Source organism: Herpailurus yagouaroundi, unplaced genomic scaffold (assembly GCF_014898765.1).
Source record: "Herpailurus yagouaroundi ecotype Mexico unplaced genomic scaffold, PumYag 162, whole genome shotgun sequence".
NCBI lineage: Eukaryota > Metazoa > Chordata > Mammalia > Carnivora > Felidae > Herpailurus > Herpailurus yagouaroundi.
In genome coordinates, this window is record NW_024412403.1 from 69,852,303 (window position 1) to 69,875,199 (window position 22,897).

The 22,897-nt window shown below is 49.5% G+C and overlaps 1 protein-coding gene across 8 annotated transcripts in view; it reads right to left on the minus strand.

Moving 5' to 3' along the window:
* The window catches only part of MYLK (myosin light chain kinase), a 279,895-nt gene that overhangs the window by 13,295 nt on the left and 243,703 nt on the right, over positions 1–22,897 (minus strand). For all 8 annotated transcript variants that reach the window (XM_040484717.1, XM_040484716.1, XM_040484718.1 and 5 more), the window contains 6 exons: positions 21,532–21,564; positions 21,341–21,434; positions 19,827–20,030; positions 13,539–13,756; positions 11,442–11,565; positions 2,742–2,894 (listed from right to left, as the gene is read on the minus strand). In XM_040484717.1, coding sequence (XP_040340651.1) covers positions 2,742–2,894; positions 11,442–11,565; positions 13,539–13,756; positions 19,827–20,030; positions 21,341–21,434; positions 21,532–21,564 — 826 coding nt within the window. The remainder of the gene's footprint in view (positions 1–2,741; positions 2,895–11,441; positions 11,566–13,538; positions 13,757–19,826; positions 20,031–21,340; positions 21,435–21,531; positions 21,565–22,897) is intronic.

Sequence of the window (22,897 nt, forward strand, 5' to 3'; positions counted from 1 at the left end):
TCCTCTCTTGGTCTGGGTTACACTGACTAGATCAGAATAGGTTAGTGTTAAGGCCTAACCACCAAGTAAGCAGGTGGAGTCTCATGACCTGCCCTTGGGTCTAAGAAGTGTAAGTGCTCGGGGCACCTGGGTGGCTCAGTCAGTTAAGCGCCTGACTTGGGTTCAGGTCATGATCTCACAGTTTGGGAGTTAGAGCCCTGCATCGGGGTCTGTGCTGACAGCTCAGAGCCTGGAGCCTGCTTCCCATTCTGTGTCTCCTCCTCTCTCTGCCCCTCCCCTGCTCATGCTTTGTTTCTCAATAATAAATAAACGTTAAAAAATTAAAAAAAAAAAAAGAAGTCGTCTAAGTGCTGGAGGGCAGATATTCTAGGATGGGGTCATTCTACTGGTCACGTGGGGAAGGGGCTGTGGAGGCCTAATCCTTTAGCCTCCCTATCTGGTGGAAAGGAAGGTAAAACATGAAGCCTAAATCTCTGAGAATCACTGAGTTTTCATGTCTTGTGATGTGGTTGAGTATCAGATTTTTCTTGTTAAAACTCAGAAGTATGTCCTGCATACAATCTATGCATTATGACAACCTTACAAACTGTACTCAAACTCATTTAATCTCTCTGAAAGCTCTGGGAATCTAGAAATAATTCAGGGTCATCACCTTAGTTATAATAGGACTAATAAAGCCCAAAGAACCAGATGCTAACACACATAGAAAAACGAGTATGAGGGGCACCTGGGTGGCTCAGTCAGTTAAGCAGCCGACTTCGGCTCAGGTCATGATCTCGCGGTCCGTGAGTTCGAGCCCCGCGTCAGGCTCTGTGCTGACAGCTCAGAGCCTGGAGCCTGTTTCAGATTCTGTGTCTCCCTCTCTCTGACTCTCCCCCATTCATGCTCTGTCTCTCTCTGTCTCAAAAATAAATAAATGTTAAAAAAATTTTTTTAAAAAGAAAAACGAGTATGAGTAAATTTGCTAAGTATAAAAAAATGTAGTGATCTTTAGATAAAAGGATCATGGATTATTTTAATTTTCCTATATTCAAATTTTCTACAACTTACATCATTAATTTTATACTAGATGAATATTTTTCAAAGTGCTGAAAGGTGGAGATTTCTGGTTAAAGAGATGCTAAGTTCAAGAGTTTATAAGAATCGAGTATCTTGACATTTGAAATCAGTTCTTTGGTGAATCCATTTTATGAGCACAGAGGGTCTAGTACAGCTCATTACTGAATTAATTCAACGTCAGATGAGAAAACAGATATATCCATATTGCCCCATTTACCAAATCTTCAGTGAATGAAGCTTGGCGGACAAAAACCATCCTGGACCAGAGTTATTAGGAAGGAGGTCTGCATCTCTGCAAAGCATCTTGGGAGCAAGGATTGCTCACACTGGAAGGGAACCTAGGTCCCCACAACATCCAGATTCTACCTGAGTAATGTCTATTTCTAACAAAGGCTGTGAGAGCAAAACACTAAGACAGCCTCACTGAAGGAGTGTGGATGTAGCCTCTGGAGGAGTTTGGCCTGAGGTGGTTACAAAGGACTGAGAGTTGGACACATATTGAGAAAATCAGAGCCATCTGAGAGACCTTCTGACACTCTTTTTTTAGCAACTGTGCTCTTGGTCCCAAACAGGGTTTCTCCCAGAGGGGAACAAGATAACTGGTAGCCTCCAGGGGTCTGTGGGCCAGGCAGACAGGGCAGAGCCTGCACCATAAAGTTACCTGGCGAATGCAGTCACCTACCTGTGGAGTTGGGCAGCCCTCCCCCTCTGGTGTCTGACCTATCTCAACACCACCCTTCTTCTAGGGCAAAGTGTAGAACTGCTCCCTGGTGCCAAATGCCACTTGGGTTGGGGGGGGGGGGCGGGGGCTGGAGCCACACCCTGCCTCATCTGGTCACCAGTTTACAATGGGCCAGGCACCCAACAGGCCAGTTACTCCCACCTGACAGCCTGCGGCTCCCTTCCCCCAGGCAGGCCAGCTTTCCCCACACTGGCACAGCCTCCAGCCTACCTGCTGTAATCCCGCAGGTTCCCTCGAGGGGAGAGTGCTCACCTATGGATTCCGCTCTAGCCTCCCAGCTGCACTCTTCTCTCACGGGGACACTTACCGAGCACCTTATGCAACTGTTTTATGTGTTCCTCCAACAACCACAACGGCAGCTCCCGGCAGCCCCCAAGGTGGAGGTGGGGAACTGCACAGTCTGCGTGGTGAATGGGGGAAAGGGCGCAGGCTGGGACAGAGCTGAGCCAGAGGTCTGAAATCATGGCCTCACTCTGGCCAGCGGGAGAAGGTACCACGTTCAGGCCGTCAGTTGTTAAGTAATTTAGATATGGAAAAGACATCAAGCCAGAATAGCCTGGGGGCATGATTAGGTCCACAATAGGGTACTTGCAGAGTCACCCCTGAAGAGGGGCTGAGGTTTCAGCATGGCATCCCCGGCCACAGCACACAAGAAAATAGAGGTTGTCAATATTCACACACACAAGCTGCCCCTCTCCCTGCAGCATCCATGAAGTGTTGCTTTTCAAGTGGGGTTTCTGTGCTTCTAAAGACCAGTGGAGTGTCTGGAACCAGGGAGCTGGGGGACCTAGGAAGACCCCCTTCACTTCCCCCGTTCTTGCAGTGCCCGCCCTCCACTCCTCAGTGGGAAGGGGCCCACGACAGGCAAAGGAGGTCCCTGCTTCTGGACACCAGTCCAGGGAGTGGGGAAGCTGTAAAGATGGAAATCTCAACTCATTACTTCATATCTTTCTTCAGTAAATTGCTGATAAAATCTTTGGCATCATCAGAGATCTCATCGAACGCTTCATCGTCGAAATCCCAGGTGGCTGAGGTCACGTTGGCTAGGGTTTCATTATCGTTGTCACCCATGAAGGGGGAAAGTCCACTAACCCTGGAAGATAAGAGCAGGACAACAGGTGAATGGGGAGTGGCTGATGGCAGGAAAGGCAGGGTGGGACGATCCCCCCAAGTGAGTATTGAGGTCAAAGGTGAGGGCCCTCAAAGCCCTGTACCCCTAATATTCCCGTGCCTGCCTCTCCTCCCACCTGAGGAAAGGAGAGAGGGTGTAGCTCACAGGCTTCTGTGGCCCAGCCTCCTCTCAGTGCTCACTGTACTTCTGGGGTGTCACCTGCCTCTTGTCACCACCTGCCTGTGAGGCTGAGGGGAATGAATTTACTTCAGTTTACAGCTTCCACAGTACAGAGCAGGGCTCCTCCCCCTGTCCTCTGTTTTCCCCCAAGGCCCAGAACCTTCTCCACGGCTCCCTTTATCTCCATGCTGTGGCCACCCTCGTCAGGGACTGGTCACATGGTACAGCACTCACCACTGCACCCGATGTCCCTGCCCCCTTCTACCTCTCATCTTCATACCCGTCAGCACCAATGAGAGGGCCCAGCACACTCAGGACACTTGGCAAGCTCAGACAAACAGTAGACTTTGAATCAGCCACATGGGTTTGGTGATCTGTCTACACCAGTAAGCCTGAGGCACTTAGGCCAAACCAGAAAGCTTGCATTAAGAGATACCAAAGCTGAGGAAAGAGCACAGTGTTTTCATTTGTGGGTGACCTTGGACATTTTCCTCCTCTGTATGATGGAGAACCTACTACTTAACTATACAGCAGTCACCACTTGTACCAATTCTCCTTCTCGTCTTCCTCTGTCTCCTCCTCCATCAACATCATCATGGCAGCAAACATTAACCAAACATTTACTATGTGCCAGGCACTAGGAAAACAACTTAAAATAGATGAACTCATTCCATTTTTTTATCTTTTTTTTTTTTTCATTTGAGAGAGAGAGAGAAAGTGAGCAAGCATGAGTGGAGGGGAGGGGCAGAGGGAGAGAGAGAGAGACAATCCCAAGCAGGATTCACCCTCAGCACAGAGCATGACATGGGGCTTGATCCCATGACTGTGAGATCATGATCTGAGCTAAAATCAAGAGCTGGACACTCAACCAACTGAGCCACCCAGGCGCCCTGAACTCATTCAATCTTAACACCACTCTATAACACAGGTAACTCCTTACTTTAACAGATGAGGAAATGGGCATTGATTGGGGTTAGGTAACTTGCCCAAGGATTCAGTCAGTGAGCTCTGAACCCAGGCATCTAGAGCCTAAATCTTCACTGCTCCTTTATATAAAGACCCCTGTGACAGTGAAGTAAACCATAGTTTACAGCTCTGGCACAAGGCCTGGTCCATAGGAAGGGGCTCTGTCTGTGACTGTGGATATTACATGCTTCTTCTGTGTACAGTTCACCCGCATGGGCTCACTAATCTGTGACCTTGGGAGTGACACATTTACCAATAGTGTAAGCCAAATAAAATGTGTAAGACAAAGTACCTCAAAGCCAAGGAGAACAGATTTACAGCTTACTGGCCTCACCTCTTACTCCTGTGTACCTCCTCTTCATTCCAGCCATCCCCCTGCCATTCGCCCTGACCTGGGGCTGGCAGCATGGGAGTCAGGCCTATGCGGATGCACAGAGCCCCACCCTTAGAAGGCCCCACTGTTGGTTTAATACTCTGCTGTCAAACGGAAACTTGTAGTAATATTTGAGCAAGTCATTTCATCTTTTTATTTTGCACTGAGCCCCACAAATTATGTAGCTGGTCCTGCCCTGATCCCACCTGAGTCCCATGAGATAGATCCAGGGCCCTCATGCCATCAGTGTTCCAAACTAAGGCTTCACTAATGTCCCTGCCTCCCAAATCCATATGAATCCATCGTCATAAACAATAACACAAACCCTTCTGGAACTGTCTCTACATTCATAAGGCCTCAGCTGATGAAATGTAATAGCACCTGAAAACCAAGTTTTGTAAAACAAAACCCACTGAAATATTGTGAGGCAAGCTTGCCATGGGGGGAACCTTCTGGTGAGACCTTTTGTAAAAAAAAAAAAAAAAGAAAACTTTTGCAATGTGAGTGATCTTGCCCTGGTCAATATATTGGTGTTTTAGAATAACAGTTTTAAGGATGGCATTAAAATGTCTTCTTTCTGTTCTGCTTGAAGAAGGCACGGGGCTAATTATTCTCAATTGCATGACAATGAAGAAAGGGTGGGAGTGTACCACTCCCGAGTCTGCGGGGTTATATGCTACTCCCTCCCCCATCTCTGGGCCTCAGTTTCCCCTTTTTACACCAAGGGTACTGGGCTAGAATTCCTAGGAGCTCCCAGCGGTCCCCATCTCTGTGATCCTGATCCTGTGTGACTTCAGCTAGTCCCATGGAGAAGCAGCCTGACCCTTGCTTGTCAGCATCTGCCTCCTCCGCTCTTTCCATTTTCCGTTTGAAATGAAGAGGGGTAAAGTCCTGCAGCATTCCAACCACTACAAGAAGGGCAGACAATCCTGCTGTGGAATGCTGAAATGTCCCCTTCTGTAAACTTCCTTTCCTAATTAGGGACTGCAATCCTGCAAAGATAGGGCTTAATCTCTGTAAAGTTCACAGCTGGGGAGAGCCTCCTTGCTCCTCCTTCCTGGCAGCCCATCCGTCTGAAATACCCCCAGCCCTGGCTGGCTCCTTGCCGGCAGAGCTCCCACAGAATTCCTCCTGTTAAAGAGTATGTCTCTAAAATAAAACTTGCAATATACGCAGAGCATGATGACAAAGAGAGTGTTGGAATTTCAGTCATGTTTCTTGGTGGTGGAATTTGGCAGGATCTTAAAAAAATTTTTTTGGACTTTTTATTTAGTACTAGAATTTGCATAAGGATCATGTATGGTTGGGTTGATCAACCCAATCAAGAAACATAATAACATTAGCATTCAAAATACAACTATCCACCTCTCTTCCTAGTTTTATCTCATTTGTTAACTGAAAATGGATCAGAGTATGCCACTCCAAAATATGCCACTTTGGCATAAAGATTGTTTTGAGCTGAAGGCATTAGCTCTTTGCCTTCCCTTTCTGTCTATAAGCAGGACAATGATTTCTTTTTTATTAAGGTGACAGAATTTCCGGGGCACCTGAGTGGCTTAGTCAGTTAAATGTCTGATTTCAGCTCAGGTCATGATCTTGCAGTCTGTGAGTTAGAGCCCCAGGTCAAGCCTGTTTCAGATTCTGTGTCCCCTCTCTCTCTGCCCCTCCTTCACTCATTCTCTCTCTCTCTCTCTCTCAACATAAATAAACATTAAAAAAAAAGTGACATAAATTTCCATTTGTAAATATGTTCTCTCCTTTACCAGAAACAGACTGGTCTTAACAGACCTTGCAAAACAACCTTTATTTACTACACGTTTCCTAGTCACCTTCTCACAACTTACCCCTCCAGAAGCCCCAAACCCCTTTCCTTTGTCTAATAACAACAATAATCCCTTGCTCTTTGTTAAAATAGTATGTAAGCCCCCAAATCTAAACACCTCTTGAATCACATTTCTTTGTGAACTCCTATGCATCTTTTTTCCCCCCTCTTGTTAATCTGTCTCTTGTCAGTTTGATTTGCAGGCCTCCAAGAAAAGAACCTAAAAAGGTGGAGGGAAGTTTTTTCTTCCTCCCCAACATAACCAATGGATTTATCTAGTTTTTACAAAACTATAGTCAGAGTGGGCAAGTTTTTAGATGCTCCCCTTTTTTTGTCACTTGACATTGCTGTTCACAAGTGTGTGCACAGTCTTCACATTCATTTTTAATGGTCGCTGAGAGGTCACAAAGGTCATGACTGCAGGGTGTTCTCATTTAATTCTTACTCTCTCACTGAAGCAAAACTTCACCCATGGAATCTGATGCCCACGGCTGTTCTGCTTGCAGGGCAGAACATCAGAACGGAGAAAGGTGCAGAAATGCCTCTTGCACTATACTTTCTTCATGGTGTTTTTCAAGCAGCAGGTGACCCCACTGCACGAATGGCCCACTGAAACAGACCACACATCTGCCAGCAGAACTACTGAGTGCTTAGGAAGGTGTTAGTCTTTTGTCCCATTTTAGCCTTCAGATACTCATTCCCTGGTGCGGTGGGAAGATTCGAGAGGGCTGGGCAGGTCCCAGAGGAAGAACTGGGTATCCTTTTGTGCAGTGGCCTAGAAAGTAGACACCCTGGGTTAGTCACGCTAATCACAGCCCATGTCTCTGGAGAGAAAAACCTGCAGTGGTGGCTGGCACTGGCGTGGGCTCAGGGCACCTGGAGGATGCAGAAGCTGGAATCAGAGAGCATGTCTGCGAGGGCAGGGACAGCTTTTAGTGGGGCTGTCTGTTCCCTCTGAAGAACCCTGCACCAAACCCCAAGTCTGAGTATGTACCTGATGCTTGGGCACTGGGTCTTCTCCCTCGCTCACTGGGCTCATGTCCCCAGAAGTTAGATTTTGGTTGGGGATGGCCCCAGCTCTCTGGACCACAGTAGGTGCTCAACAAATGAGCTGAAATAGGAAATCTGTCGCTGAGCCCAATAAGAAGACGGTAGGAAGAAAGCAGAGGAGTAACTGCCCTCTACCTTGGCTTGAAGCAGGAGAGGGAGAGAAGGAATTCTGGAGTAGGGGTGAGAGAAGGGCACACAGAAGGTTTCTGGTGTCCCCACAGGCAGTAAGGGAATGCTAAATGCTCAGAAAATAGGGGAGAGAAAAGCAAGAAAGGAAAGGAGGTCTTAGAAAAGGAGGCAAGGCTTAGAATATCTTCCATGTTGAAGTGTGGCCTAGAGCACTCCTGTCCTGTCTCCTCCTGCCAGAAACCAAATGGACATTACTAACACCAGAAGAATCTCCAGGAAATTCAGAGAATCTACGATCTCCCTCCAGAATCAGGGATGCGAGGGTAGGGGGGCCCATAACCCCAGCCACCGCATTTATACTCCGCCTGGAAAACCTGGGGCGGGCCACGAGGCCAGAACAGGATCTGCCTTGATATCCCTGAGGGGTTTCAGGAGCTCCTCCAACAAAGTCAGAAAAACCTACAGGGACAGAGCTCGTGGCTCAGGGAGCGCTCACCAAATATACATTGAATAGTAAATGAGTTATCACTTATTTTCACTGGCCCCAGAAATGAGATGGAGGGGTTCCTCTGGTACAAATGTGGAAGGTGGCCCTGACAAGGGCTGTCAGACAGACAACCAAGCTCCAAAGAGAGGGACAGAGGACAGAACCTCTTCTGGGGACTTCCAGCAACGGCTCCAGAATTTTGCAAAGCGGGGTCTGAAAAAAGCCATTTGGCTGGCTCCACATTTTGTTTTGGGTGCCATGTGCTCTGCTGAGAGCCCTCACTCAGGAGAGGAGCTCCCAGTCCTCAATCCCCACTGTGAGAGCCAACAGGAAAAGTCCCAGAGGGCAGGGCAGCCCACAGTGGGGTACGCAGGAGCCAGGATGCTGCAGGAGGCCTCGCAGGGCCGGCCTGTGTCCATCAGGTCTGGCCCTCACCTGCCTCCCTGTCACACACATCTCTCCCCTCTTCTTGCACTCTGCTGCCCAAACACCCTTAGGATGGTGCCCCAGTCAGCAAAATTATGTTCTCCCCATTTCAAAAAGCTCTCCCTTATTTCTTGGTTTTAGCTTTAAAAGTAATCTAGTAAAGCAATAGAACATATTATCCAAATTGTTATGTTTCTCCACCTAAAATAATTTGCATTTTATTTTATTTATTTTTTTTAACTTTTTTTTTTTAATGTTTATTTCTGAGACAGAGACAGAGCATGAGTGGGGGAGGGGCAGAGAGAGAGGGAGACACAGAATCAGAAGCAGGCTCCAGACTCTGAGCTGTCAGCACAGAACCCAACGTGGGACTTGAACTCACAAACCGTGAGATCATGACCTGACCCGCAGTCAGACGCTTAACCAACTGAGCCACCCAGGTGCCCCTGCATTTTAAAATAAAGTACTCTTATGACTCAGTAATTCTAGATTATACATCCAACAGAAATGCATAAATGCATTCACTAAGACACATGTAACAGAATACCTGAAATATCCCAAACTGGCATCTATTAAAAACCCATCAATGTGAAATGGATAAATAAACTGGACGATGTTCCTACCGTGGAACACTACATAGCACCGAGAATGAACAATCTACAGCTACATACAATAAAATGAATGGGTCTCACAAACAATGTTGAGCAAAGGAAGCCAGATATGGCTCACTGTATGATTTTGTTTACGTAAAGTTCAAGAACAGGCAAAACTAGCACGTGACGTTAGACATGATGATGGTTACCTCTGAGGGATAGTGACTGGGAGGGGCACGGGGAGGGCTGCAGGGGCCGGACTAGTGTGGGGGTTCTTCATCTGGGTACAGGTTACACAGGTGTGTTCACTGTGAAAATTAAAGGGCAGTCCAGGCCCTGCCTCGTCCCTGACTAGTTGGACCAACTCTCCTAATTTCCTGGACTATCCTTACTTTAGCACTGAGAGCCCTATATCCTGGGCAATTCATCAGGAACTGGGAAGGCACTGGGGGAACTGGGAAGGCTGGTCACCCTCCAGGACCGTGGGAAATAGGCAGTCACGTGTACTTCCTTGGCCCCGGTCACCTCCGAGCCAAACAAAGATCAAATCCCTGCCCCGATTCACTCCCAGGTTTGTTCTGAGGATCAGACAGGAGCCCAGGTGAAAATCTGTGGGAGCAGATGATCCCAATGTGCAGCAGTGAGAAAACCGATGGAGACAGTTATGCAAATCTTGATGGCTGCAGAGGGACCCAGGGACTGAGCCAGGATACGAGACAACTAGATCTGGACATAATAAACTGACTGAAGATTGTTTCTCAAGTGCCAGGTGTCTCCCCCGGGGCCAGACATCCAGTGTGAGCACCGTGCAGCCTGGGGCAGCCCCAGAAGAGGCGACTGGGCCCACTGGCCTGATGTTTCTTATTTACCAAGGGAGCTAGGAGTACAGATTGGATGTAGTTTTTGTTACTCATTGCTCCCTTACTCCTGGAGTGAGGCTGGGGTAGGAAGACACAGGTACATGCACTACTGGCCAGGGAGTTTCTTCTCCGTGGCTCTGGGGGAGGAGGTGGTGGTGGTTGTGCTGGGGTGACCCTGGGCCAGGACGAAGCTGACTCTCTGGGGTACGGAGTCCATGACACAAGTTTAACTGAGGGAGGCTATCCTGACACACCACAGTGAGACTAAAACTCCCGAGCATGTGGAAAAGCCACAGGGCACACACACAAGATCACTCCATTTCTGCTAAAGCTTTTGTAATGGTGGCTACTAACTAACCCTGGCTGTGCAGAATAACCTAGGGCCATTTATCATACTGGGGTCTAAAAAAGCATTCTTAGGCCTTCCTCCAGTTTTCTATGAAAACATAAACATTTCTGTTTGCTTCAACAATGAAAAATATTATTTTCAAAATGAATGCATGTGTATCTGCATCTTCAGAGGGACCATCCCATTACTGCGTGTTGCTACATGAGATCAGGGGCTGCCTCTGCGGCCCGTGACTATCGGCAGCCCGGGCTTTCAGAGACTCAATCACTAAGGTCCCGCCAAAGTGTGTTCCAGAGACTGCTACTCATAAGTGTGGTCCTTGGATCAGTACCACTGGTGACCTGGAACCTGTTAGAAATGTGGTTTGTAGGTCTCCCAGACCTTCTGAACCAGAACCTGCAATCTAAGGAGAGGCCTAGGTGATTCATGCATATTATTGTTTACAAAGCACTGGTCTACATTACTGGACTCCCCTTTTTGTTTTTTTGTTTTGTTTTGTTTTTTAAGTTTATTTTGAGAGAGAGAGAGAGAGAGAGAGAGAGAGAGAGAGAGAGAGAGAGAGAGAGAATCCCAGGCAGGCTCTGGTTGTCAGCGTGGAGCCCAGTGCAGGCTTGATCTTAGGAATGAACCGTGAGATAGTGACCTGAGCTGAAATCAGGACACTTAACCTACTGAGCCACCCAGGCGCTCTGGCCTCCCCTCTTTTTCTCCAGCATTGTTAACTGAAATGGCCTCATATTTTCTACCTGATTTCCCAGTTCTAATTTCTGTGTGGCTTTCTGTTGTCTGTTGACCCCACTTAAGGCTCTACCATCAAAAGTGCTTATTAATTGGCCCATACAATAGGCTCATGGATGAGGCTTGCAGTTGGGGTCCCCCTGCCATGAGGATGGGGTGCTATCTTCTGAAGATAATGATGACACCCACAGGAGATGTGCACCCGGGCTCCCTGCTTCCATGGACCCACGTACACAAGTGAGGGTAAATTACACTAGTCACATTCCATCCTCTTGGCCAAAGGCCCCAGCCTGGCCAGCATTAGGGACAGTCAAGGGCCCAGAATGGGGTCTCAGTGTCAGAGCTAGCCACTTCTATAGAAGTGCGATGTGGGCTGCTGACTTCCTCGGAAAAACAGGAGTCGGGCAGGCTGGTGGGAGGGGAATAGGAGCTGCCGCCCTCCTAACTCTGGGGTGGGCTACCCACCATGACCCATCCTGGCCCCTTCAATGTCAGGGCACCCTGGGGGCCCTCCTGTGGAGCTCTCTGCCCCTCCCCGACATGCCCTGAGACTCACAGGATGTAGCAGATGACGCCGATGCTCCACATGTCCGTGGCATAGCCGATGGGCTCATAGTTGATCACTTCAGGTGCCACAAACTCTGGGGTGCCAAAGAGGACCTTCAGAGAGCCTGCATTTTCTGTAACCAGGATGGAGAGGGATCAACTGCCAGAACATTCAGGAGCCAACCAGTGGTAAGTAAATGCTATCTGTGTGCATGGGAGGGACACAGACAAGTCCTGGCCCTCAGCTGCTTTCTGGGAGAGAGACACTCAGCCTCTTTGTAAACAGAGGCATCAATGTACCAGTGAAACTGACAAACTGCACACTCACCGGGGTGGGATGGGGAGAGGAGGCCTATTCGTCCCTGCCCCCAAGTTTCCATGTGTCTGTCTCTTCCATGAGTTCCCTGAAGAAGGGACTGTGCCTTGTGCTTGGCAATAATCTCTCACATTCACTAAGTCCTATGTACCCTGCTCCCTGTTTTATAAGGACTTTCCTATTTAATACTCTCGACAGCCCTGAGGGAGGTATGACCCTCATGTTCCTGAGGAAGAATAGGATAACCAGGGAAGATGCGTGATTTAGCACTTTTCACATGGCAGTCAGGACCTAAAGCCAGGTGGTCCCACTCTGAGCCACACCCTCCTGCCCCCCCCCCCCCTTTCAACCCATAGCATCCTATCTCCTCCCAGAGCTGACGGGAGGATAGCCAGGAAAGACCTTAACCCCTTGGTCCCCCTCAAAGGACCAGAGATGCCCAATAGGATGCACATAAATACCATCTCCTGGGGGATCTATCAACAAAGGGGTGGGTGGCACACCTCTGGCCTGTGGGCCACACCTGGCCTTGTTCATGACAGAGCCCATAGCAAATATTCTAAGACAAACCATTTAATGGCCTTCAGATTGAAAGCTCTGCTCCAGCTCCCAGCTGAACCCTTCCTGACTCATTTTAGCTTTTCCCAGTTCTCAAGGCCATGGTAGACACGACTATCCCCACGTCTCTCACCAAGGGAGCCTGCACATCGTGTCCCTTGGGCTCTGACTGCCAGCTCCTGAGGCCAGTGGTGCCCTATTCATTCAAATTAGGAATGCTTCCTGCCTGAAGGCAGGCCCTGTACACCAGCTGTTGCCCCTCAGCAGGTGGAGCAGAGCAGGCTCGCGTACCCAGCATTGGCACTGATTCCCATGCAAGTCACAGCCTGGCAGAACCTGGCTCCCTCAGTATCCTCTCTGTAACAGGGCGCCCTGGCACTCGCTCCCCTCAGGGTGGTGAAAGGCCAGTCTGTGCCAGCTCTCAGGTTCCTGTTGACAGGGAAGTGGTCAGGAGGTAGAGGGGGAGGCTGTTGCTGAGACATTGAACAGCTACACGGGCAGGGAGAATGTGGGCAGGGTATGAGGCAGCTGGTTACGGACCGAAATGGCTTCAGGGCTGGGTACGAAGGTCCCTACCACCTTCTCCCATCCACCCACCTTCCCAAGGCAGGAATAGCAGAGAGGCCTCAGAGAACCCCAAACTAGGTCTGGGGTCCTTGTTCCAGCCCCAGCACCTCTCCTGGCCGGTCCAGGTGGAACCTGCTGGGCAAAGCTACAGTTTCCTAGTCTATAAACCAGGGTTCAAAATCTGCCCTGCTTCTCTCACAGGGTTGCTGTGAGAACCAAATGCAAGTATGAGAAAGTGCTCTGGAAACCGTAGGGTAGGATGCAAATGGGAACAGGCGCCATTGCCAAAATGAGGTGCTGCTGCGCCAGAGTGGAAGCTACAAGAGGGGACCATGACAACAGCCACAACAATAACGAAGAGCTAACACCTACACAGTGCTCACTATGTGCAAGGCACTGCTTGCATCACCTAACCTATATTAACTCACTTGACCCCCTAATAGCTCTATGAGGTGGGTATGGCTCTTATCCCATTTTACAGATAAGGAATTTAAGACTCTCAGTCAAGTCTATTTAGTGACAGGGGCAGGATCTGAGCCTCAGCAGCCGCCACGGTCTCCGATTTCAACTCCAACACAGTGCATTCCCTCTCGTGCCCAGTGTGTGGAACACAAACGGCTACCTCCACTGCATGTGGGTGACAACAGGACGGGCGGATGGCCTTACCCAGCTTTCTGGCCAGACCAAAGTCGATGAGCTTGATTCTGGTGCCAGTCTTATTGACACACATGATGTTCTCAGGCTTGAGGTCCAGGTGGACGATGCCCTGCTTGTGGATGTACTCCACCCCCTCCGATATCTGCCTCATGTACTGGATGCATTCCCGCTCCGTCAGCTCAAAGTCCTCGTCAATGATGCGCTCGAACAGCTCACCCCCCGACACACTGCGGGAGCAAAAGGGATGGTCAGATCACAGGATTGCGGGGCCCAGGGTTGGCAGGGGGTCTGGCCAAGAGCAGGCTGGGAATGGGGTGGGGAGGATGGTAGGGGGACTGGCAGGAAAACCTAGGTTAAGAGGGGCCTGGCATTTCTGCAGCTTCCTGAGTTCCAGTCCCCTGCCTTGTTATGTTGGTCCCAGTTTCCATTGTGTGAGGAAGCCCTGGACCTCCTGGTTTCCCTGCTCGGGGGACCTTGTTTGTGCCCACTGAGCTGCTGGGGGATTCAGGGGAGCATCTGGGCTGGGCAGTTTCAGAGGTGGTCACGAACTGAGAGATCTAGACATCATCTCCTCGACACAAAGGGTAACCACCAGCCAGGGTGTGTAATGACGACAGGTGTGTAAGGAATCGCTCTTACAAGAGCTGAAGCTTAAAATACTCACGGCACCCATAAGCATCTGTTTTGCATAGCCAGGATCAGAAAATTATCTGCAATAATAAGGAGGCTTGGCACATTTTCTAAAATTCACTGGCTGTTACCCATTACACTCACAGTTGTGATCAGTTGGCCTCCTCTGGCCAGGCCTATAGTTCCAGTTACTTCCTCCAGGTAAAACTGTTACACCTGTTCCCTTGCCCAGGCTGGAAGTATGGTATACCCTCCTGTCTGGATAGACTTTGGATCCTGACTGTGGTGTTTCTGGAGCTCACAGTGGGCATCTTCTGCTAAGGACTGGCCCAGAGGCTATAGCCAGCCAGCACATCGCCCTTCAGGGCAAAGGCATGGCCTTGCCTCCTGAGTTGCATGGGTCCTTTCTGTTCCCCTGTCCCAGCCCTCTGACCCACCTTCCTTCCTTGCTGCTCAGAAAGTTTAAAGCATCTCCCCAGTGAATTTTATAGCATCCAGACATCAGTAAGCTGTTCTGCAATGGCCTATAGGTCCACCAGCTGAACACAGCTGAGTAGGCTTCCTTCTGGGCCTGTCCTCTTCCAAGGGACTTCCCTCTTCTTTTTTGCAGGGGAGGGGGAAGGGACATTTCCTCTTCTAAGGGGAGCCATCATGAAGAAGGGAAAGAGCTGAGTGTGGATCCTGTCCCTGCCTTTTATATGCTGTGTGACTTTGGGCACATTACTTAACCTTTCTGAGTCCTGGTTTCCTTACCTGTTCCTACCTCATAAAATTGTTAGGAATGAAGGAACTTCTGCAAAGCATCATTCCTGACACACAGTAGGAGCTCAGCACATATTAATTACCATTTGACAACCTGTAGTGAGTCAGGTGGATCTTGTCACTGACCCCTGCTGGAGGGACAGACAGGGATGCAGCGTGGGGCCTAGCACACCACCGCCTCCATCACCAACACTTCCTGGGAGGGCTGAGCCAGTGGCCACTGGGGACGCTAGAACTGACACTCTAGAACCAACAGAGCAGGAGGTCCCTGGGTGGCCAGCAGGTGGCGCCTTTGTACCAAAGCCTTCCATTTCTATCGCTCTCTACCAAGGCTCCAAGTCAAATTCTAATCTACATTCCCAGGTCTCTTGGGAGCCTTACTGTCTCCGTTCCTCAATGTCCTCATCTGGAAGATGCACATAAAAATAGCACCACCTCACAGGGTTGCTGTGAAGACTGAGTGGATTAATACAGGTAAAGTGCTTAGCAGAGTGCCTGGCACATAGTAAGTGCTCAATAATGTTAATTACCTCCCCCCCCCCCCAAACCAGTTGGGACCCTTATTGAAAATACAGACTCCCAAGATCTTCCCCTGTAGATTCTGATTTAGAAAATCTTGGGAGGATCCAGATGTTAGCCAGATAATTCTTATGATGACACAAGCTTGGGAAATACTGGCTTCCAGCTTACCCAATAGTTGCCCTTGGGATGGCAGCTGAAATTCAATTCACCAAGAAATTCCTTTGAGAAAGCACTCCCGATTTCCCCATTTGAAATGATCTTTCCCTCCCTGGGTTTTCCACAGTCTTGTCTCTGAGCTTTTTGTATCCAGTCTGCCTTAGCTTATGCTTGTTTACAAGTATGTGTGGAAAAGGTCTGGCTCATCTCTAGACCTTTATTTACACCTGACCATATCTGGCACCGACAAGGTGCCCCAAAATGTGTGCTTTTAAATTTAAAATATTCTGGAAAAGCAAGTAACCATTATTTTCAGTGTCTTTGGGAATGTCTGAGGCAATGTGTAGTGGAAATCTGAGCCACGGAGGTAATTACTACTGCATTTCTAGAGGTAACCTATTCATTGTAAGTTCAAATAGGTCCAAACCTATTCAAATGTACTTAATGTATTTTGAAAACTGTTCCGTGGTCCATTTTCTAGGATGGAAGGGATAACATAAATAGGATTAATGGTTCTGTGTAGGTTTCTCTTCAAAATACTCAAGGTTAGGGTGGAAAGAAGCTGCCACCCACAGAGGGAAAGAACCACCCACCCAAGGGCCAAGGCTGGGCCAGAGGGAATGTGCGCTTAGTAAACGGACAGTGATCCAGTGATCCAGTGAGTGAATACCTACTACCAAGGCTACCTAATCCCAAGGGATCAAATTCATTCCCCAAACTGTAGACCTTGGCCAGCCCCCATTGGCAGCCAGAAGGTATGGGGTTTCAGGGGACTCCAAACTCCATACCCAGACCCTCTACTCCTTGCTGAATATTCTTTGCTAAATTTTGCCAATGGTAGCACAAAAGTGAGGTGGGCGGCGGATGACTTGGTCTAAATCGCACTTCTGCTTCACTGCTGAGGGTCCCACTGCCCCTTGGAATGTCCCGAGCACACCCAAAGGACAAGCCCAGATTGCAGGCCAGGAGCCTGAGGGAATCTCCATGTCTGGGCAACACTGCTATAAAGGTAGGGGCTTGTCCTGTGATCAGAGGTCAGAAAGGCTGAAGGCACACATTACTTCTGATTTCTCACTGTGTCTGAGGCAGCTGAACTGACAGAGAGGCCCCTGGAATATATTTTCACTTTTCTACATCACCAGGCATTATCTTTCTCTTCATCTCAGTTTCTCCATCAAACAAGGAGAATAGCAAATGGTACCCTCTGCCAGCTAGCCTTTGCCCTCTCATGGCTGAGTCTGTTTAAGCTGGAAGAGAAGTCCAGACCGAGTGTGAATGTGCTCCCACTTCTTTGGTTGAGCTCCTATCAAGGGGCAAGCTCTTTACCCCAAGTGCAGAAGAATCATCTGGCATCTGTGCGTGTCAGATTGCTCCTGCCCCTGGGAGAGACGTGGGGAAGAGGGATGAAAGCCAGGCCAGCCGAGGCCTTCTTACGTTTTCTCTCAACATTTTCCATCCAGCTTGCCAACTCGCATTTCCACGCTAAGTATGGTATTCTGCCCACTGGTGCTGCTGCCCGGCCTCTCCCAGGCTTGGCTGCCTCCTACCCCACTCCCGCACCCTCGCACAAACTTGCCCAAGGCTTAACATCTAAACATAAGACATTTCTCCGCATGTCCACGCATGCCCACACTGCCTGGACCCAGCAACTTGTTCTAGAATAAATGTGAAACGTTGCAGCCCACAGGGCTATTGTAAGGCTGTGATCGGTGAGGCCACAGACACGGGCTACTCTTGCCTGGAAGTGGGGAGGTAAGCTTAGACGGGGGCTGAAAACCGATTGTAAGATACAAATTCTAAGACACAAATGCAGCTTTTCTTTGGATCGTTTACAGTTCCACAGAATTGCTGAAGTTTAGATGCTGGAAGGACTTAATAATTAGAAAATCACAGCTTGGCAGTAACAGGACCAGACTCCAGCTCTCCTGAATTGTAGGGTTTGTTCCACAACACCTAGTTGTATGTTAAATGCTCACAAAATAATTTTAAGTGAAAAAATAAAAAAGACCATGACACAGGAAAAGTCAATGTATCATACTATTAAGTCCCAATTATACAGCACAATGCCTGACATACATTATTCCACTTAATCCCCACATCATTCATAAAGCAGCTTATATCCTCTGTGTACAGATAATAACACTAAGGATAGGCAAAGCTGAGTTACTTATTCAAGGCCACACAACAGGTAAGAGGCAGAGTTGGATTGATGGGAGATTTATCGGACTCACTTTGGACTCTATGCTTTTAACCCACTATAGCTTTTCCAAATGTACATAAACCGAAAGGAAACACACCGAAGCCATCACAGAGAGAGGGGAGAAGGTCACACCTCAAGCCTGGGGAGGCCTCACTGGCCTCACCCTTCCTGGGAAGGAAGGTGTTGGTAGAGCCCCCTCCAAAGGACAGAGAGTCCTGACGCTCAAGATGAGCAATTCAAGGATGCTGAAGGCTATTTCACAATAGCTCTAAAGATTTCAGATGCACATGCCCTTTGATCTAGCACACCCACACTTCCAGGAATTCACTCTACAGACGTACACAGGAGTGAGAAGATGCAAGTACAAGGTTACAAACGCTGCTTATTTGTAAAAGCAAAGGCCTGGAAACTGTGAAACCGCCTTTCAAAAGAAGACTGCTCGAGTAAACTGTGGTTTAGGCATGGAAGGAAATTCCACGGGCAGGGTGAACGAGGAGGCCTATCAGCTACTGGTATGTTCACAGCAGTTCATACCAAGGTGAATTGTTGAATGAAAAGAAGCAAGACACAGGATAGTGGGTATGAGTTAGCTTTGTGTGAAAAGGTGGGAACTATTTTTAAAAAATATATGGTTATATTTTCATAAAGAAACTTTGGAAGGATACAAACAATAAAATAAATAAAAATGGTTACTGGTGGCAGTGGTGGGGGCTATGGGGGACAGGGGTTGGAACGAACTCTCCATTGTGTATTTTCTCACATTTTTTTAAATGTGATTGTATAACATTAACAAATTCTGATTAAAAAAATAAAGGAAAGGAGGGGCGCCTGGGTGGCTCAGTCGGTTAAGCATCTGACTCTTGACTTCAGCTAGATTATGATTTCACAGTTTGTGAGTTCAAGCCCCTTATAGGGCTCCGTGCTGGCAGTGAGGAGCCTGCTTGGGATTCTCTCTCTCTCCCTCTCTCTCTGCCCCTCACCTGCTCATTCTTACTCTCTATCTAAAATAAATAAATAGGGGCGCCTGGGTGGCGCAGTCGGTTGGGCGTCCGACTTCAGCCAAGTCACAATCTTGCGGTCCGTGAGTTCGAGCCCCGTGTCGGGCTCTGGGCTGATGGCTCAGAGCCTGGAGCCTGTTTCCGATTCTGTGTCTCCCTCTCTCTCTGCCCCTCACCCGTTCATGCTCTGTCTCTCTGTCCCAAAAATAAATAAACGTTGAAAAAAATAAATAAATAAAATAAATAAATAAACTTAAAAAGAAAAAGGAAAGGAAACTCTGAAAAACACAGACACCTCTGCAGAGGACACCTGGCTTATTGAGAACAATATGTGCATTTGTGTGTGTGTGTGTGTGTGTGTGTGTGTGCATGTGCACCTGTGTGTGGGTGTGTGCACACACATGGTCAGTGGCTCAGAGGTGAGACAAGTGGAGGATGGGGACTAGAGGAACCATGGATCCCAGGAAGCCTTGGCGGGAGGTCATGTGATACATGCCTCTGCCCATGTACAACTCAGCCCAGGAAGCACTACTCTCTGCTGAGGGAGCAGTGGAGAACACAAGCAGGCATGTATGGGGGCATGCAGGGCACAGGAGGAGGACAGGAGCAAGGGTTACGCTCCCGCATCCTGAGCCCCCAGCCCTGGGCCCCTCTTCTTTTGAAGGCCATTCAGGAAGTGGCTGTGTCCCTCCCCTTCCACTCCAAAGCTACCTCTAGGTGAGAATGTCCCTGAACGAAAGGAGCCTACAGGTAACCTTGGCCCTTTCACAGGGAGGTGAGGGTGAAAAGGGGGCAGGGGTCCTCAGAGATCCGCCAATTTGTTATGGCAGTGAACAGGGTTGCTGTGGGCTGCTGGTCATGGGTTAGGGCCACAGGTGAGCACAGATCGTCTGTTCTGAGTGGGCGACACCCGGCCACGTGGGCTGGGGAGTGTCCTTCATGTCATAGGCCTGCCTGCAGGGCTCTCCATTTCCAGGCAGAGGGGTTTGGGTGTGGGCACACACAAGGGGCCCCCAGCAAACCACTCACATTTCCAGGACCATGACGATGTTGGCCTTTTCTTCAAAGGCATCCACACACTGGACCAGCTTGGGGTGGTGGAGGCAGTTCATAATGCTGATCTCCTGCCGGATATTCTCTTTCTCTTTTGCTGAATATGCCTTGAAGAATTTCCCTGCCCAGATTTTTCCAGTTTTCTTTTCTACAAGTCGAAAGACCTGTCCAAATTTCCCACTGGAAATGAAAGGAGGAGGAGAGGAAAGGCAAATTTAGCCAAGCTTTCCACTAAATTGGGGCTGACAAATGGTGGCCTGTGGGACAAATCTAGCCCACCTCTTTTTAGAAATAAAATTTTATTGGGATGCAGCCACACCCATTGGTGCGCACACTGTCTACGGCCACTTTTGTGCTTCAGTGGCAGAGTGGTAGCTGCAACAGAGAGCATATGGCCCACAAAACCTAAGCTACCCATTATCTGGCCCTTTATAGAAAAGTCTGCCGGTCCCTGCTCTGGATCATGAAGGGTTCCTCTAACACAGACAAACCTCCTCTCCCTCACCTGTCACCCCAGCCTGTGCCTGGCCCCGCATCCCTGCCCAAACACTGCCCAGATTTGCTGTTCTTTCAGGGCCATAACTTCCTTGGGCTGAGGCTTCCACCCTGGCTGGTGGGCTTCTCTCCCCTTCCCCGAAGACAGACCCATGAAGTTGGGTGGAGACAGTCCTCCCCAACTACAGAGAACTTCCGAGTGGCTGCTTTCCTCCTGCTCCACTGCTCAGCACTGGTCCCCTGGACACGGCCCAGGAAGGCCCCTGCCGTCCACTGCAGGGGAGGAGAGTGAGGTATTCCTCTGACACAGCTCCTCCCGACAGAGCGGGCTCCTTGTGCAGAACTGTTGAGGCTGGTGTCACTCCTGTCTTCCCCAGGAACTTGCTAGAAATCAAACCTGAGCCCCGTCTCCTTTTCTTCCATCCTGCTCCTATAGGGATAGTTAGCAGGAGACAGTCGGCCCTGGGTGCTGCTGCTGGAGGGGACGGTGTGGCTGTGACGAGGGCTCAGGGTTGGGGTCTCCACACTCCAGGGGAGAGCCAGAGCTAATAGTGTGGGCCAGATTCATAGAGTGAGCAGCTGTGCCTTTCAGCGGTGTGCATTTTATGGATGCATTAAAGCTACGGTTGCTGAACAGTGAGACTGGTCAGGCTTGACTGACTCCTGCAGATGACATGGAAGGTAGCCTCGGACAGTCTGACCCAGACCCAGTCACCTTATCAGCCTGGTTGGAGTAACGCACAGGAAAGGCAGGGCTTGCTCAAGCCTCTCATGGAGTTGAGTCGGTTGCACAAGAAGCTCCTAAGAGCGCCCTGGCTGAGGTTGCCCTCTTGGGGTGCTGACCCAGGTCAGCACCTCCTGCTTCTGCAGGGGGCCTCAGCGTGGGAAGCTGGCAGAACCCAGGAAAAGATGGGAAGACAAGGCACGGAATTTAATGATGGGATCTGCGCCACCCCCACTCTGGGGGCCCCAAAGGCACTTCCTGCACCACTTACGAGCCTAGTCTCTCTTCGATGTCGTAGAAGTCAGACACTTTGTGTTCAGTATTGACAATCACCGTCCGGTAGTCGACCTCAGGTTCCTTCTCATCTGCAGGGTGGGGCGGGGTGAGTGTGAGCCATCCGATTCTTCGCTCGCCCCCCTCCCCGCCTCGAGTCTACCTGAGGACAGGTGGCCAAGCACTCACCATCATCTGACACCTCCACTTCGTCCTTTGGCTCTGGGGGTGGAAGGAGATGGGGAGAGACACAGAGGACACAGTGATTAGTACTGAAGACGCACTGAGAGTGAAACATGCTGGGGCCTTCATCACACCTCAGCCTTCCCACGCCCAAGACCACCAAGCCCAGAGCTGTGGGCACGGCTAGGCGGTGGGTCAGTCTGCTCTGCAGCCGGGCCATGGACACACGGACACACCAGAAGGCCCTGGCTTCCTCACCCCACCGAGCAGCTTCCCCCCCGGCTCTTGCTTCCATCCCTTCCTCTGTGACCTCGTGGTCCCCTGGACACAGCCTTCTTCACAGAGCTCCCAGGCTCCAACTTTCAGAACCCACACATGACTGTGACAGCCCCTTTCTGCTCTCGCTTGAAAGTCAGCAACATAAACTGCTCCTAGTGTCAAATCTATTTATCCATTTGATGGTTAATGGTACGTGGGATTCCAGCCCTGGACCAGGTATCTTGCCAGGTATTGTGGGCATACAACCAAAATACACAGAAGGCATGATCTCTCCTTTCTTGGGGCTCACAATTTAGTGGGGAGGCGAAACCACATATCCTAGAAATATCCACTACAAGTGTTCTATAATCAAGCACATGATATCAAAGTACAAATATACATATACATATGTAGGAAGTTGACATGAAATGAGGCAATTATAAAGTCAGAGCAATTATTCTGGGAAGAAGGAGCCCTCGAGTTGGGTCTTAAAGGAAATGCTGGAACACAACAGGGAGGTGGGTGAGGTCACACAGTGAAACCAGCAGGTGTTAAGAGGTAGGGCGAGAAGGGACATAAGCAGTACATACTGGCTGCTCATATGGATGTATCAGACGAGAATGGCAGGGTGGGGAGGGGGCGTGAGGGGACAGGCAGGTGCCCACCAAACACATCCACTTCAGAGCTGCAGGCGTTCCTTTGGCATAGGTTTGTCCCTATCAGGCCACTATGGCTTCTTGACCTTGGCCAAGTACCTTTCCCTTTCTGGGCCCCAGTGTCCTCATCTGTAAAAGAAGGGAGTTGTACTTATAGGTGATTTCTAGGGTCCTTGGCTAGCTCTGGATGCCATGTTCTGTGACATGCTTTATGCTCCTCAGTCATGATGTGGGCTGTGGTCCACTGGCAGAGGGAGCCAATGTTGGTTTCCTGAGACAGAACAAAGACCTAAGAAAAGTTGGAGAAGGAGGACAGAGATTTTACCAGTGCAAGTGTGTGTGTGTGTGTGTGTGTGTGTGTGTGTGTGTGTGTGTGAGAGAGAGAGAGAGAGAGAGAGAGAGAGAGAGAGAGAGAGAAAGACTTGGGGGGACAGAGTGTGTGACAGGGGACAGCATGT